The sequence below is a fragment of the Cetorhinus maximus genome, chromosome 8 (assembly GCF_964194155.1).
Source record: "Cetorhinus maximus chromosome 8, sCetMax3.hap1.1, whole genome shotgun sequence".
Lineage (NCBI taxonomy): Eukaryota > Metazoa > Chordata > Chondrichthyes > Lamniformes > Cetorhinidae > Cetorhinus > Cetorhinus maximus.
The window spans coordinates 24,474,894-24,493,085 of NC_135886.1; the positions used below are offsets into that span (position 1 = coordinate 24,474,894).

At 45.6% G+C, this 18,192-nt stretch overlaps 1 protein-coding gene across 2 annotated transcripts in view; it reads right to left on the reverse strand.

Moving 5' to 3' along the window:
* Positions 1–18,192, reverse strand: part of LOC144683255 (copine-8-like) — a 742,817-nt gene that overhangs the window by 86,790 nt on the left and 637,835 nt on the right. For both annotated transcript variants that reach the window (XM_078546211.1, XM_078546212.1), the window contains one exon: positions 17,097–17,199. In XM_078546211.1, coding sequence (XP_078402337.1) covers positions 17,097–17,199 — 103 coding nt within the window. The remainder of the gene's footprint in view (positions 1–17,096; positions 17,200–18,192) is intronic.

Consider the following 18,192-nt stretch of genomic DNA (forward strand, 5'->3'; position numbering starts at 1 on the left):
CTTTCAATGTTCAATGGGGACTCCAGGTTCGAGGCTCCCATCAATGAAGAGACTACACTAGAAAGGTTGCACAATCCGAAACTCTCAGCTCTATGCACTGCACTCTCACCTTCATCTGGCAACCCTGCCTCTCTATGCCCGGTTACATGGGGAGCATGCCGGCTCTCGAGCTCGAGGAGGTCACTGAGCTGCTGGAGGTTGGGCGGGCCTCCGCCTGTACCTGCCCTCTCTGCTTGGTTATGGCTCACCTCCTCCTGAAAGGACAGAGGAACATTGGTTAGTCCACTGCGGCACCATTGCAGCCTGGCCAACCCCAGCTAAGGAATACCTTGCAGGGCACATCTGAGTCTAGGCCCTCGAGCCACAAGGCATTCAGCCCAAGCAGCCAGGGCTCACCCTCTTGGCCAGCTCCGGCATCACTGACAGTTGGCACTCAGACTCTAACACGCCTGATCTCCATGGGGGGGATGGCCACACCTTAACACTTCGGCACACTGACCCATGCCAACACGGTACTCATCCTTCCTGAGTACAGCAGGTCTGGCACTGCACCCACGTGCACCGCACCGCGTCATGGCTGCTCACCAGCACTGCAACCTCCTCCCATGCTTTCTTGGTGAGGTGCGGTCGCCCCCTCCTCCCATCTATGGGGACAATGGTGTCCTTCCTGGCAGCCACCTCCTCCAGGAGGACCGCGAGGCACCCATCCGAAAAGTGGGGGGCCGAGTGCCCCCCTGACCTGCCCTCCCGCCTTGCTGTGCCCAACCACACTCGACTCCATAACTTCAATGTTGAAGGCGCAGAGGAGGCGTTCTTCGTGGCAGCCTCCCAGGGCTACCTGGGTCGTTTTTAAACCGGCCGCTGGGTCGCCATTGGACCCGATGGCCGACAGGCACCTGCCGCCACTCAGCCCTTCCTGACCAGTGAAGAACCGCGTTTGGCGCTGGACAGGCCTGAATTGGCCCACCAGCGTGAAATCGTGGTCAGGGGCCGATTGTGGACAGAGGACCATTTCCTGGCCACTCCCGAGCCCGCTCACCACACCCGCCTGATGACCACAAAATCCTGCCCTACTATCCTTTCATAAGGTTCTCATGATTAGTGGGCTCACTTTGTAAATCCCCAATATTGAATTAATACGTTTGTCAATAAATGTTATTAATCGGATTAAATGCCTGTATTAAAAGGAAAGGGTAAGGATTGTCCTAAACTGAACCCAAAATGGATCTTTTAATGCTTCAATTTAAGAATTCAATTTCACTATTTGACTCATTCATTCACAGGATGTGGACATCATTGGCTCGGCATTTACTGCACATACCCTTAATTTCTGAAGGAGATGGAGGTGTGAGGTCTTTTGAACGGTTGTAGTCCATATGGTGAAGGTGCTCCCACGGTGCTGTTAGGTGGGCAGTTCCAGGATTTGTACCCAATGGCGATGAAGGAACACCGATCTACTTCCAAGTCAGGATGATGTATGGCTTGAAAGGGAACTTGGAGGTGGTGGTGTTCCCAGGTAACTGCTGCCCTGCCCTTCAAGGTGGCAGTAGCCACATGGTTTGGGAGCGTTGTGGAAGACACTTTGGCAGTGCATCTTGAAATGTTACACACTGCATCCATATTGTGCTAGTGTTTGAAACAGTCAATGTTTAAGAGCATAAAAAACAATAGCAGGAGTAGGCCATATGACACCTCGAGCCTGCTCCACCAATTAGTAAGAGCATGGCTTAACTTGGACATCAATTCCATTTTCCCTCCCAAAGCCAGTATCCCTTGATTCTCTGAGTGTCAAGAAGTCCAACAATCTCTGTCCTGAAAACACTCATCGACTGAGAATCCATTGCTCTCTGAGGTAGAGAATTTCAAAGGTTCACAATTCTGAGTGACACAATTTCACCTTATCTTGGTCCTAAATCACCAACCCTTGATCCTGAAACTATGAGCTCTTGTTCTATATTTTGCCCAATCAAATTATGATTTTCCAAGTGCCCTGCTACCTGTCCTCAATAATAGTTTTAGCATTTTCTCTGTTTCCAGTGTCAAGCCAATAGATGTAAAGGAAGGAATTTTCCCAGGTCGTGTGCGGGTGCAAGTGGTGAGGTAAATTCCCTAAAAGTGATGCTGGGTCAGGATCCTGGCATCATTCCGCCCACTTCCGGATTTCAACTGGCTGAGTTTGAAGATGAGCGGGAACTCCCATCCAGCTGTTGGATAAGGTATTTAAATATTCAGATAGGTAACAAAGTGCTGTTTTAACCAAAGATTTAGGATTTAACAGTCCGCGTGTCTATTTCCCAAGCGGTTAGCAATTCATCAAGCTTAACCAGTGTAGGCAGTAGGGACAGCTTCTTCAACAAAACTTGTCAAGTTGAGAAGACTTTGATCAATTAAACTGAAGAGCGGCAGCCATGGCAGGTGAGAGGCTGCTGCTAACAGTATTCCTTCTCAGGGAATGCTTTTATTGTTTGGCAGGTGATTGCTAACGTCATTTCAACTGCCTTGCACTTGAACAAAGTGGAACTTCCTTCCTTCATCATGGTGTGGGAGCAGCTTATGATGAGAAATCGGAGGAGTAGAAACACCAACACCAATGACAACAGCAGCAGCAGGAGCAACATCAGCACCAGCTGCCTTCTCCTCAACCAAATGTCTCACTACAGGGCAGAGGGGAGGGACACAGAGATCCAGCTCCAAGGAGGAGATGCCCCCAACATAGGATATACTGGCGCTATTGCCTTAGGCCTTCACACAAATAATTGATGACATCTCCAGCCTTTTGGAACAAGATCTTCCCAGTGTATCAGGTGGGCACACGTTGCCAATGGCTGTTAGGGTACCTGCCACTGGTGGACCAGCCCCATAACCATCGGCCCCACTCACTGGCACCACCCCCTCCCAAACCCCCTTCCCCACCCCTCTCCCGGGTCCCTGCCTCTTTCCGAGGTTGCGTGTTGTCTTCTTGCAAGGAGTGAAATCAAGGGGAGAATTTTCCCCCTGTCGGGGGGGTGGGTTGGGCGGGGGAGGGCATGGACCTGATTGGCGCCCCCCAATCGGGTCTGCGCCGCCATTTTACGTGGGCCGGCCAATTAAGGCCCGCCCAGCATGATGCGCACTCGGAAGCGCTCCCTGTGCGGGCGGGGGGACGGTTCCCGGAGTCAGGAGTGCGCTCTTTTGCGCATGCGTGTGAAAGAGTGCAGAAATTGTGCCTCAGGGAGATAAGTTTCAAGTGTAAAAAGCTTAATAAAATGGCAGAAATTTTTTTATGACATGTCCCCTCATGAGAAACTGTCACATGAGCTGGGACATGTGTATTAATTTGATTGAAATTTTCTGTGAAGGTTTAAAACCATTCATGAAGCCTCATCCCGCCGGTGGATGAGGTTCCATGAAAAATGTGAAGGCTGCCAGGGCTCTTTGCCTGCCCGCCAACCTTAAGGTTGGACGGCAGCTTCATTAGTTATTTGAATTAAAAGTTAAATGGCCTTAATAGGCCGAACTGAAAATCTAAATGACACGCGGTGACATCATGGCGCACACCCAACGTCACCCTGCGTCATTTTACGCCTCGGCGAGTTGGCCCTGCATCGGGTCCTTAGACAGATCTAACGTGCGATTCCATCCACCCTTCTGATTGACCAAGGAACCAGGAAGTAGGATGCTAACCTATGGCTCAGGTAAGGAGCCATGGCAAAATCTGATGGAGATTTCAATGAGTTATTAACTAGCTAATAGTCCCACTGTTTCAACAGGAACTAAGTTTTGAAAATCCCACTGATAGTTTTTCCTTTTCTCTTTGCCTACTTTCTTGAACTGTGCAATTACATTTGCTAATTTCCAGTGCACAGAGACCATTCTAGAATATAGGTAATTCTGGGTGATCAAAAACCAATGCATCCCTATCTCTGCAGCCATCTTTGGGATGTCAACCATCAGATCCAGGGGTTTTGTTGGCTTATAAACCATTACTTTTTCATGTACAATTTATCTACTGATTTTTTTGTGGAACACATGAAGGTGTAGTTCAGAATGACACAGAGTTCACAGCACGGACACGAGAAAATTCAAGGTGGCTTGCTGTTTAAGATTTCCTCACTGATGAGGAGTGAGTGGAAATTGTCAGTTTAATTTGTTTCCCTGGGTAGCCAAGGTTTATGACAGGTTGACATTTTTTCCTGGCAACTATACCCATTGTGTATGACCATCCAAGATGGTTTGTCAGTAAAGCCCAGGTGATTTACAAAAATTAGGTATTCATGAACTTTCCACCCCTCAAACTCCCCCCAGCGACCATTGTAGTGTAGAAGATTCAGAAGACATGTTAGTGTAAATAACATAAAAGATCAATGAGATAATAAAATAGGCCCCAAGGTCAATTCTCCGGCCTTGACTAATTAATGAGAATTTATAATTGAGAGAGAACTTCTGATTGTTTTACCAAAAATTGCCTTTTAGTTATGCAACAATTGAATCTATCACTATCTATGACCCATGGAATCTATCTCTGGGGTACTTTTAGCTTCTTTCTTTTTCAAGAGTAAAACAACTAAGAGGAAACATAAACTGAATCCTAAAACATTATGACCTACACAGCCATTGAGTCATTGCAGCTTTGGGGGTAATAACCAAGTTATTTGATAAGATCAGACATTGAGTAGTTTTTCAAGAAGATGACAAGCTTGTCAAGATGTACGTCATGAAACAAAATAATTTTATTTTTTATTATTATTAGTTTATGGGATGTGCGCACCATAGGCAAGGCCAGCATTTATTGCCCATCCCTAACTGCCCTTGCGTAGGGGAGAGGCATGACATAGTGATAATGTCACTGGATGAGGAATCCAAAGGCCCAGAGTATTAGCCCAGGGACATGGGTTCAAATCCCACCACAGCAGCTGGTGGAATTTGAATTCAATTAATAAATCTGGAATTTAAAAAAAAGCTACTTTCAGTAATGATGACCATGAAATTATCACCAAGTGTTATAAAAACCCATCGAGTTCACTAATGCCCTTTAAGGAAGGAAATCTGCCATCCTTACTTGGCCTGGCCTCCAGGCCCACAGAAATGTGGTTGACTCTTAAATGCCCTCTGAAATAGTCTAGCAAGCTACTCAGTTGTATCAAACCACTACAACGTCTTAAAGGAATGAAACCGGTTGGACCACACGGCATTAAACTAGGACCTGAAAACGGCAACAGCAAACCTAGCCCTGTCAACTCTGCAAAGTCCTCCTTACTAACATATGGGGGCTGGTGCCAAAGTTGGGAGAGCTGACCCACAGACTAGTCAAGCAACAGCCTGATGTAGTCTTACTCACTGAATCATACCTTGAGACAATTTGCCAGACACCATCATCACCATCCCTGGGTACGTCCTGTCCCACCAGCTCCCAGGGCAACTCCTTCATGACTGTATACCACAGTGCCATAATGTCTGCTGGATATGTCAGCATTGTGGTATACAGTCGGGAGGGAGTTGCCCTGGGAGTCCTTACCATTGGACCCCATGACATCTCATGGCATCAGGTCAAACATGGGCAAGGAAACCTCTTGCTGATTTCCACCTACCGCCCCCCCACACCCACCCTCCCACTCACCCCCCTCAGCTGATGAATCAGTACTCCTCCATGTTGAACATCAATTGAAAGAAGCACTGAGGGTGGCAAGAGTACAGAATGTATTCTGGGTGGGGGACTTCAATGTTCAGTGGCTCAGTAGCACCACTACTAACCGAGCTGGCCGAGTCCTAAAGGATATGGCTGCCATACTGGTTCTGCGGCAGGTGGTGAGGGAACTAACAAGGGGAAAAACCAACTTGACCACATCCTCACCAATTTACCTGTCACAGATGCATCTGTCCATGGCAGTATTGGTAGGAGTGACCACCACACAGTCCTTGTGGAGACGAAGTCCTGTCTTCACATTGAGGATATCCTCTAGCGTGTTGTGTGACACTACCACTGTGCTAGATGAGATAGATTTCGAACAGATATAGCAACTCAAGACTGGGCATCCATGAAGCACTGTGGGCCAATAGCAGCAGCAGAATTGTACTCAAACACAATCCGTAACCTCATGGCCCGACATATCCACGGCCCAACAATTCCATCAAGCCAAGAGATCAACCCTGGTTCAATGAAGAGTGCAGGAGGGAATGCCAGGAGCAGCACCAGGCATACCTAAAATTGAGGTGTCAACCTGGTGAAGTTGCGACTACTTGCATGCCAAACAGTGGAATGAACATGCGGTAGACAGAGCTAAGCGACCCCACAATTAACGGATCAGATTGAAGCTCAGCAGTCCTGTCATGTCCAGTTGTGAATGGTGGTGGACAATTAAACAACTAACAGGAGGTAATGGCTCCACAAATATCCCAATCCTCAATGGTAAGAGAGGCCCAGCACATCAGTGCAAAGGATAAGGCATTTGAAGCCATCTTCAGCTCCAAGCACTGAGTGGATGATCCATCGTGCCCTCTCCTGAGGTCCCCAGCATCACAGATGCCAGTCTTCAGCCAATTTGATTCACTCCATGTGATATCTATGAATGGCTGAAAGCACTGGATTCTGCAAAGGCTATGGGCCCTGTTAACATTCCAGCAATAATACTGAAGACTTGTGCATCAGAACTTTCTGCGCCCCTAGCCAGCGGTTCCAGTACAGCTACAACACTGGCAACTACCTGACTATGTGGAAAATCCACAGAATCACACAGTGCATAAGAGGCCCTTCGGCCCATCAAGTCTGCACCAACATGTGAGAAACACCTGACCTGCCTGCCTACCTAATCCCATTTACCAGCACTTGGCCCATAGCCTTGAATATTATGACGTGCCAAGTGCTCATCCAGGTACTTTTTAAAGAATGTGAGGCAACCTGCCTCCACCACCCTCCCAGCCAGTGCATTCCAGACTGTCACCACCCTTTGGGTAGAAAAGTTTTTCCTCACATCCCCCCTAAACCTCCTGCCCATCACCTTGAACTTATGTCCCCTCGGGACTGACCCTTCAACTAAGGGGAACAGCCGTTCCCTATCCACCCTGTCCATGCCCCTCATAATCTTGTACACCTCGATCAGGTCGCCCCTCAGTCTTCTCTGCTCCAACGAAAACAACCCAAGTCTATCCATCCTCTCTTCATAACTTAAATGTTTCATCCCAGGCAAGATCCTGGTGAATCTCCTCTGCACCCCCTCCAGTGCAATCACATCCTTCCTATAATGTGGCGACCAGAACTGCACACAATACTCCAGCTGTGGCCTCACCAAGGTTCTATACAACTCCAACATGACCTCTCTACTTTTGTAATCTATGCCTCGATTGATAAAGGCTAATGTCCCATATGCCTTTTTCACTACCCCACGAACATGCCCCTCTGCCTTCAGAGATCTATGGACACACACGCCAAGGTCCCTTTGTTCCTCAGAACTTCCTAGTGCCATGCTGTTCATTGAATACATCCGTGTCAAATTACTCCTTCCAAAGTGTATCACCTCACACTTTTCAGGGTTAAATTCCATGTGCCACTTATCTGCCCATTTGACCATCCCATCTATATCTTCCTGAAGCCAAAGATACTCAACCTCATTGTTAACCACCCAGCCAATCTTTGTGTCATCCGCAAACTTACTATCCCTACCCTCCACACAGTCATCGATGTCATTTTTTAAAATGACAAATAATAGGGGACCGAGTACAGATCCCTGTGGTACGCCACTGGACACGGACTTCCAGTCACTAAAGCATCCTTCTGTCATCACCCTCTGTCTCCTACAACTAAGCCAACTAAGTTTTGAATCCACCTTATCAAATTACCCTGTATCCTATGTGCATTTGCCTTCTTTGTAAGTCTCCCATGCAGGACCTTGTCAAAGGCTTTGCTGAAATCTATATAAACTACATCAACTGCACTACCCTCATCTACACACCTGGTCACCTCCTCAAAAAATTCAATCAAATTTGTTAGGCATGACCTCCCTCTGACAAAGCCATGCTGACTATCCCTGATCAAACTTTGCCTTGCCAAGTGGAGATAGATATTCTCGTTCAGAACTTTCTCCAGTAGTTTCCCTAGCACTGAGACTCACTGACCTGTAGTTCCCTGGCTTATCTCTACAACCCTTCTTAAATAGTGGAACCACATTAGCTGTTCTCCAGTCCTCTGGCACCTCCCCCGTGGCCAGAGAGGAATTAAAAATTCGGGTCAGAGCCCCTGCGATCTCCTCCCTTGCCTCCCTCAGCAGTCTGGGACACAAATCACCTAGACCTGGAGATTTGTCCACTTTTAAGCCTGCCAACACCTCCAATACCTTGTCACTCCCTATATCAATTTGCTTAAGAATCTCGCAGTCTCTCTCCCCGAGTTCAATACCTTCATCCTCATTCTCTTGGGTGAAGATGGGTGTGAAATATTCATTCAACACTCTAGCGATGTCCTCTGGCTCCACCCATAGATTGCCCCCTTGGTCCCTTATGGGCCCTACTCTTTCCCTGGTTATCCTCTTCCCATTGATATACTTATAGAAAATTGCCCGGGTATGCCCTGTACACAAAAACCCGGCCAATTACCGCAGCGTCAGTTTCTTGATTATCAGTAATGTGACGGAAGGTGTCGCGACAATGCTATCAAGTGGCACTTACTCAGCAATAACCTGCTCACTGACACTCAGTCTTGGTTCCGCCAGGGCCACTCAGCTCCTGACCACATCGCAGCCTTAGTCCAGACTTGGATAATAGAGCTGAATTCAAGAGGTGAGGTGAGAGGACTGCCTTTGGCATCAAGGTCGCATTTGACTAAATGTGGCATTAAGGAGCCCTAGCAAAACTGGAGTCAATGGGAATCATAGGGAAAGCTCTCCACTGGCTGAAGTCATAGCTAGCGCAAAGGAAGATGGGGCAGAATCTTGCCCTTGTCGGGCAGGCTCGGCCGGGACGGACCAATCGAGGCCAGAAGGCGATTTCATGCTGGTGGGCCAATTAAGGCCCGCCCAGTGTGAAACCTGAGCAGCAGCGCTCAGCGCTGCCTGTGCGGGTGGGAGTGCGAGTGGGGTGAGCGCGAGTGTACGCTTCATAATCTCCCTGAGGTAGCTCTCTGCCTCAGGGGGATGAAGAGTTTTTAAAAACTAAAGAAATTAAGAATGTTACAAAACATGTCCCCTCGTGTGACTCTGCCACATGAGCAGGGACATGTTATTAATTCTATTTTAAAACAATTATTTAATTTTTATTTGCTTTAGAAAACCTCATCCCGCCCGTAAATGAGGTTTCCTAAAAAGTGAAAAGGCTGCTTGGCCTTTTCCCTGCCTGCCAGCCGTAAGGTTGGATGGGCAGTGAAAAATTTAACTTAATTGATAATTTAATGGCCTTAACAGGCCTTTTAATTGTCAGCGGGCACACTGCCGATTCCTGCACGTGCCCGCTGACCGAACTATCGCGCGACTGCGTGTTGACGTTGAGACGCTCGCCCGACGTCAACTAGCGTCATTTCACACTGGAGCGGGTTGGGTGCATGCCCACCCGCCAAGGTGAAAATTCTGCCCATGATTACAGCTGTTGGAAGTCAATCCTCTCAGCCGTGGAACATCACTGCAGGAGTTCCTCAGGATAGTGTCCTCGGCCCAACCATCTTCAGCTACTTCTTCAATGACCTTCCTTCCATCATCAGGTTAGAAGTGGGGATGTTCGTTGATGATTGCACAATGTTCAGCACCATTCATGACTCCTCAGATACTGAAGAGGTTTGTGTTCATATGCAGCAAGATCTGGACAATATTCAGGCTTGGGCTGAAAAATGGCAGATAACATTTGCACCACACAAGTGCCAAGCAAAGACCATCTCCAATAAAACAGGATCTAACCATTGCCCTTGACATTTAACGGCTTTTTCATCACTGAATCCCCCATTATCAACATCCTGGGGGTTACCATTGACCAGAAACTGAACTGGCCCAGTGATTATAAATACTGTGGCTACAAGAGCAGGTCAGAGGCTAGGAATCCTGTGATGAGTAACTCACCTTCTGAGTCTCCAAATCCTGTCCACCATCTACAAGGCACAAGTCAGGAGTGTGACTGAATACTCTCCACTTGCCTGGATGAGTATAGCTCCAACAACACTCAAGAAGCTGGACACTATCGAGGACAAAGCAGCCGCTTGTTTGGCACCCATCAACTACCTTCAACAATCACCCTATCCACCACTGATGCACAGCGGCAGCAGTGTGTACTATCTACAAGATGCATTGCTGCAAGTTACCAACGCTCCTTCGACAGTACCTTCCAAACCTGTGACCTCTACCACCTAGAAGGACAAGGGCAGCAGATAGATGGGAACACCGCCACCTGGAAGTTCCCCTCCAAGTCACCCACCATCCTGACTTGGAAATATATTGCCGTGCCTTCACTGTCACTGGGTCAAAATCCTGGAACTTCCTTCCTAACAGCACTGTGGGTGTACCTACACCACAGGGACTGCAGCAGTTCAAGAAGGCAGCTCACCACCACCTTCTCAAGGGCAATTAGGGATGGGTAACAAATGCTGCCCTAGTCAGAGGTGCCCACATCCCATGAACGAATGAAAAAACGTTGGTGGTGACCTGCCGCCTTGAACCGCTACAGTCCATGTGGTATGTGTACACCCACAGCACTGTTAGGAAGGCAGTAAAAGAATAGTGATACAGTTCTAAGTCAGGATATTTTTTTCCAGTTGCAGCTTACTTAACAGTTCTCTTCCTGCTAGTCTCAAGCTTATAATACCCTATAGATTTTATTGAGGTTCTTTTGTGAGCAGCTCGTCTTTGAGGCTGTTCATGAGGGAGGCACTGAGCACTATTTATATAAAATAGGTTGGAACAGACAAAGAAACTAGACGTGAATACATTACAATTAATCCATTACCAGAGCTGGCCCCAAATCGAGGTATGACGATAAACATTTGTAATGTATCAAAATTGCACATCCAAAGACCTTTCTTTTCTCATGTGGTAGCGTTCATAACATGATAGTTTCAAAAGTGTGAAAACATGACCACAGTTAAAAGAACATCAAGGACTGGTTTCCCAGGCCTCATTTTGAGTCCCTCAAAAAAATCTAAGTCTAAGTGAAGGAATGTACAATGAGCTGGAGGAAAGCAGAGATTACAAGGAAAGGGAAAGACGAGACCATGGAGGAGTTCAAACAGGGAATTTTGAATTCAAGGACTGTCTGGACCATGAGCCAACGTAGGTCAGCGATGATAGGAATGATGGGTGAGCGGGACCTTGTGCAAATTATTATGTGGACAGCAGTTTTGGGATGAGCTCAAGTTTACTGAGGGTGAAAGATGGGAGGTCAACCAGTGGAGCATCAGACTAGTCGAGTCTGGGGGTAGCAAAAGCACAAAGTAAGTTTCAGCAGCAGATGGGCTGAGGCAGGAACAGGAATGGACCATATGATGTAGATGAAAGTAGGTGATCTTGGTGACGGAGGGATTATGAGGGGAAGGATGCTCAGCTCAGAGCCAAATAGGACTACAATAGAACTGAAACGAATTGAATCAAACTGTAGCACAGAATTTTGATGAAGCAAGGCTTAGCATTCAGCCAAAACTGACTTGGCAACATGGCTGCCCATGTGTGCTCAGAGAGACCATTTCTACAATGTGGAAAGAAAAGTACAGAGGTTCCCAAATTCCCAACTGTGGTAGAAAAGGGCTTTGACATTGCCCTAAATTCCAAATCACATTGAAGGAGTTAATTCGGTGCATCCAATGCATCCAACCCAACAGCTGTCAGCAAAATTGGAGTTGCACCATGCCATTCCAACAGACTGAAAAAGTGGCCCTTGGAGGGCAGAAGACTCAAAAGTTATTCCAATTTTCTTCTCCCAGTGGCAATTAAGAGTAAAATGATACCATGCCCATAATGTAAGTTACCCCAGTTCTCAGACTTAGGGAAACAAAATGGGCACAATTCCTCAGAATCTCCCTTAAACTAATCTGTGAGCGTGGGGAGAGATACTCATTTATTTCTCCCTCAATCGAAAGTTTGGCCATCTACATCGAGTGGAAACGTGCTGGCTCTGAAAATCCTGTCTAGGCTTTAACCTTGCCTTAGCCTGTGGAATTTCTATTTGTTTTCTCAGTATCTGACCCAACTTTCTTGAGCTGTAAAATCATTTTTGCAAGCACTGAAGATTTTAATGAAAGTTGGGCTTAAATGTAGGTTAATTTTCTGCAGAAGACCGTGAACAGCTTTCATGGGCGAATGAGCAGGCATTTAAAAAAGGCCAGATTCTCGTTCTTACTGCTGTGATATCCGAATGATAAAGTTGACTGTCTTTTGTCGTGAGATCCTTCTGATGCCACATCAACTGGCTTTGTGAGAGGTCACCTTGGGAGGGAAAAACCTCATGTTTGAAAGTGGTGTTCTGTCGAAATTTGACTGGCAATCTGTGGATGTTTTCCAATTTTAAAAATCAGGATGTTGTGCTTTCCATGTTTATACCATCTTAATGATAACTATTGGAAATGTTAACATTTCTTCTTGGCAAGTTTGGTCTAGACTGTAGAATCTGAAATTTGGCCAATCAGGGCTCACCAGTAATAACACTCATTTTGGCACTTCGCAAAGGGTTTGATGTCCATCCAAACTATTAAAGTGATGTCTAGCAATGCCAATCCTGCTCTTAATAGCAGGAATTAATTAGGCATTAAAATTACACAGACTAATTAATTGAGAACACTGCTTGTCTAATTTTGAAAGACGTCAGTATCTCAAATGCTAGACCTAAGTATTGTATCTCATTTGTATTCAACATCTGAGATTTGAAATCAAAAACAAAGTTTTGAAGTTTTGTAAACTGTGTGCATCATCTACTTGTGTAGGTTGTATTGAAAACTGGGGATTAATAGTCCAATAACATTTGCAGGTAGATGTCATGTGACTGGGTACAATATTCATTGTGACATGATAAAAGCAAAATACTGTGGATGCTAGAAATCTGAAACAAATTAAAAATTGCTGGAAAAACTCAGCAGGTCTGACAGCATCTGTGGAGAGAAAGACAGAGTTAATGTTTCAAGTCCATGTGACTCTTCTTCACAACTAAACAGAAGTAAAAATGTGGTGAAATGTATACTGTTTAAGGGGGATAGGACAGGTGAAGCTGGATAGAAGGCTAGCAATAGGGGTGGAGGCAAAGGAGAGATTGCAAAAGATGTCATCAACAAAAGGTTGAAGGGGTGTTGATGTTGGTGATACTGGCTAAAGGAGGTACTAATGGTGACATTAAAAGTAGAAAGCAGGATGAACAAGTGACAGATGGCCCTGGTGGGGTGGGGGGAGGGGACAGTGTGGGAGAAAAGATTGAAATAGGCTGGAAGGTGAGGATAAAACAATGAATAGAAATAAATTTAAAAATAATAATAATAGAAATAGGTGGGAAAAAAAATACATGTATAAAAATTTAAAAATAAATATTTGAAAAAAGGGGATCAAAAAGGACTGAGGATGGAGGAGAGAGTTCATAATCTGAAATTGTTGAACTCAATGTTAAGTCCGGAAGGCTGTAAAGTGCCTAGTCGGAAGATGAGGTGCTGTTCCTCCAGTTTGCGTTGAGCTTCACTGGAACATTGCAGCAGGCCAAGGACAGACATGTGAGCATGAGAGCAAGATGGGGTATTGAAATGGCAAGTGACAGGGAGGTCTGGGTCATGCTTGCGGACAGACCGAAGGTGTTCCGCAAAGCAGTCACCCAGTCTGCGTTTGGTCTCTCCAATGTAGAGGAGACCGCATTGGGAGCAGCAAATGCAATAGACCAAATTGAGGGAAGTGCAAGTGAAGTGCTGCTTCACTTGAAAGGAATGTTTGGGCCCTTGGACGGTGAGGAGGGGGGAAGTAAAGGGGCAGGTGTTGCATCTTCTGCGGTTGCATGGGAAGGTGCCATGGGAGGGGGTTGAGTGTTGGGGGTGATGGAGGAGTGGACCAGGGTGTCCTGGAGGGAACTGTCCCTACGGAATGCCGACAGGGGCTGGGGGGGGGGGGGAGGTGAAGGGAAGATGTGTTTGATGGTGGCATCATGGTGGAGTTGATGGAAATGGTGGAGGATGATGCTTTGAATGCGGAGGCTGGTGGGGTGAAAAGTGAGGACAAGGGGGATCCTATCATGGTTCTGGGAGCGAGAGGAACGTGTGAGGGCAGAGGTGCGGGAGGTACACCTTTTGCAATCTCTCCTTTGCCTCCACCTATCACTGGCCTTCTATCCAGCTTCACCTGTCCCATCCCCCTTAAATAGTATATATTTCACCACATTTTTACTTCTCTTCAGTTCTGAAGAAGAGTCATATGGACTCGAAACATTAACTCTGTCTTTCTCTCCACAGATGCTGTCAGACATTTTTCCTCCAATTTTTGTTTTTTTTTTCATTGTGACATGGTCTGGTGTCACATTGTTATACATCCAGGAACACATCAAAGCAGAATTAGCAACTCTCCCTATGTTTCTCAGGAAGAAACCAAGGGAAGGATTTTGCCTCCTGACATCCAGACCATTTCCAGGAAACCAGGAGTGACAACCCCCACGAACTGACTGCAGAGCAACAGGATTCCCATCTACCTCAGAAGGAGCTCCGCACTCGCCCAGGAAGACTGGTGAAACCGTCAAAGAGACTTTCTCTTTAAGAGAAGAGACTTTGCAGGGAGGTGTAGGGGAATGTGTGTATAATAGCATGGGGATAAAGACTTGGGGGAAGATGTAGAATAAAGGGTTAACTCTAATGTATACTGAGCATGTGCGTAAGGAGCTCTGTCACAGTGATGTCACTCATTGAAAGAAGATGACTGAGGAGCATCTCACGAGAGTAGTTCCAGCTATATCTTGGTCTTACTTAACCTTTGTAAATAGTTAGTATGTAAATAAATATGTTTTCAACAAAAGACCATTGCCTCCAGCAAGATCTCTTCTAGAGTAATGAGCTAATAAATCATGAAATAAAAGTTTGATAATAGACTATCCTTCTTGAGATGCTATCACCATCATTGGCCTCCTTATCTCCTCTGACTTAGACTCTCTGTAACAGGGACCTGTGACACAGGCTGCCCCTGCATTAACACCGGTGCAGCAGTCTCTAGACATGCCCCCACTGGCACCTCGTCCACTGATGGGATGGCCAGCCATGTGCATCTCAACTGCAAGCAGAGACACACAAACAAGTTGCTTCCACCACATCTGAGGCCACAAGGGGAGCACCATGCCGGAATGGCTGAGAGTTCACAGCACCGAGTTGTTTGCTGAGGTTTGTTTCCCCCACTTGTAAATGTGCACTTTATAACTATTGCTAACACCGTAAATTTTGAGGCATGGTCCCGGACACGTGAGCCTCCATTCTTTATTGCAAAACTGGAAAAGAAGGATGAAGTGATGAAGGGGAGACATGGTTTCTTAAAAGATCATTCATGGGATGTGGGCTTTGCTGGCTGGGCCAGCAATTATTGCCCATCCCTAGTTGCCCTTGAGGTGGTGGTGGTGAGCTGCCTTCTTGAACCACTGCAGTGCATGTGGTGTAGGTACACCCACAGTGCTGTTAAGGAGGGAGTTCCAGGATTTCGACCCAGCGACAGTGAAGGAACGGTGATATATTTCCAAGTCAGGATGGTGAGTGACTTAGAGGGGAAACTTCCAGGTGGTGGTGTTTCCAACTATATGCTGCTCTTGTCATTCTAGATTGTAGTGGTCATGGGCTTGGAAGGTGCTGTCTAAGGAGCCTTGGTGAATTCCTGTAGTGCATCCTGTAAATGCTGCTACTTTGTGTTGCTGGTGGATGGAGTGAATGTTTGTGGATGTGGTGCCAATCAAGTGGGCTGATTTGGCAACCATTTGTCAACCTGGATGGTGTCAACTTTCTTGAGCGTTGTTGGGGCTACACACATCCAGGCAAGTGGAGAGTATTCCATCACACTCCTGACTTGTGCATTGTAGTTGGTGGACAGGCTTTGGGGAGTCAGGAGGCGAGTTCCTCGTTGCAGGATTCCTAGCCTCTGATCTGCTCTTGTAGCCACAGCATTTATATGGCTAGACCAGTTCAGTTTCTGGTCAATGGTAACCCCCAGGATGTTGATAGTGGGGGATTCAGTGATGGGAATGCCACTGAATGTCAAGGGGCAATGGTTAGATTCTCTTTTGTTGGAGATGGTCATTGCCTGCTACTTATGCGGCATGAATGTTACTTGCCACTTGTCAGCCCAAGCCTGGATATTGTCCAGGTCTTGCTGCATTTGGACATGGACTGCTTCAGTATCTGAGAAGTCACGAATGATGCTGAACATTGTGCAATGGTCTTTAAACGGGGACAATGAGACTGCTGGACAGATGTGCACCATGCAAATTGGCGGTAAGAGTGGACCTATTCTACGGTGTGTGTTTAATGGATGTGTTCTCACAGCTAGAGCACAAAGGGTGCAGCCCTGCTGGATGAGAAGCACTAAGGTGAAAGATGTCTGGATCAGATATGCCCTGATGTTCATGTCATCCTGATGAGAGTTCACACTTTTACAAAATTACTGGATTTCATTCCTACCACCAAATTGCTCGTCAGCTACTTTATAAAGAATGTTACCATAATTCACATATTTTAAGAACTGCATATTCAAGTGTTAATTAATTATCTAGCACCCTCCCCGCCAAACCCACCATATGTACAGATGTACAAAATGGATGTCCAAGTTGCTTCCAAGTAAGCACCATAAACATATAAAATGGACCATTGGTTTTATCACCATCAGCAACAGAAAGATCGAATATCACAGCCAAACTATAATAAAAGTTGGGTATTACATGAAAAATGAGGAAAGATGATGAAATGTTTTAGATAAACATTGTGTTGTCTACACTTTTTAGTCAAAGAGATAAATGTTTCAAAATGTATGCAGCATTGTACTAAATACAATCTTATTTTAACAGGCTTAATTCCAGCAAATAATAGAAGGACAAATCATTAATATGATTTTGTATTTGATTGCAGTTTTTGAATATGAAATGTCAAATGTTTTCAAGGATGATTCTCACTAGAATCAATTCACACTGAATATGATCGGGCAGATTAACAGGAATAAACCAGAACTTACATTAACAATAGCTTCTTTAGTCTGTGCCATGTCTGAGATAACTCCATCTGTTATAATGAGCAGAACAAAGTACTGTGAGCCATCTTGTACTGCTGTTGCGTATCTGTAGAAAACAGACAAAGTGGGTATTAGAAAATGACACCACTAATTAGAGCATCAAGCTGGTTAAAGTTCATAAATATTTGACAGCCTTGGACAGATTGCAGAATGCAAGCTACTGACCTCTCTGTGGGAAAAGCACATAATGAAATACATTCATTTACATCTCCACAAAATAAGTGCACTTCAGACAAATGATTCATTCTGTTGGTCCTCAAAAAGGTGAGATCTTGACTTCATCAATATGTAGTGAATTCCTAGTAGCTTGACATTTTGCACAGTGCTTCCATCACTGCAAACCTTTTATATGGGATTGATTTTAAATAAAGGGTGTACAAGGATTTTTAAAAAATAATCCCATATTTAGGAGATTCTATTCAAAGACCCCCTCCTATCCAATTTGCCCCTGTGCTCACCACCAATTAAATATGCCTGTCACCCTAATGTGCCTGTCTCCTGTCCAATATTTCCCCATGATTATGTGCTATTACTCTCACAATGTTAATCAATTGGGGATTTTCCTCTGTGAAACTGGTTTATGCTCATTATTGGTTTCAATTCATGGGGAGGTCGGAATACCTATAGTCTCTAGTCATATGCTTTGATTTTCAATTTGACAGCAAGAAGCTGATCACAGGTAAGTGGAAGAAAAGAGAGCAGATAAATTACAAGAGTCACAGGCAAGAAGATTGCAAGGTATGAGGGTGTTGCGAAGCACAAAAACATTTGGCGTAGGCTATGTAGGAGGCAGGACTGACACCAGCAAATGTGCCATTCGTTCACGGTGGCAAGAGTCGAAGACACAAATTTTCCAGTATTTTTCTTCATATGTTTTGAAGATTTTGCCAAATTTCATCCATTTTCTTTCTGTGAAAATCTGAGGTCTTTCAAACAAGAAAACATTAAAAGAATATGAATGAAGAGAATAAATTGGAAACGATAAAACATTTAAGTCACAGAAAAGATGGAGAGCCTGAAAAAAATTTGAGTGAAAAAA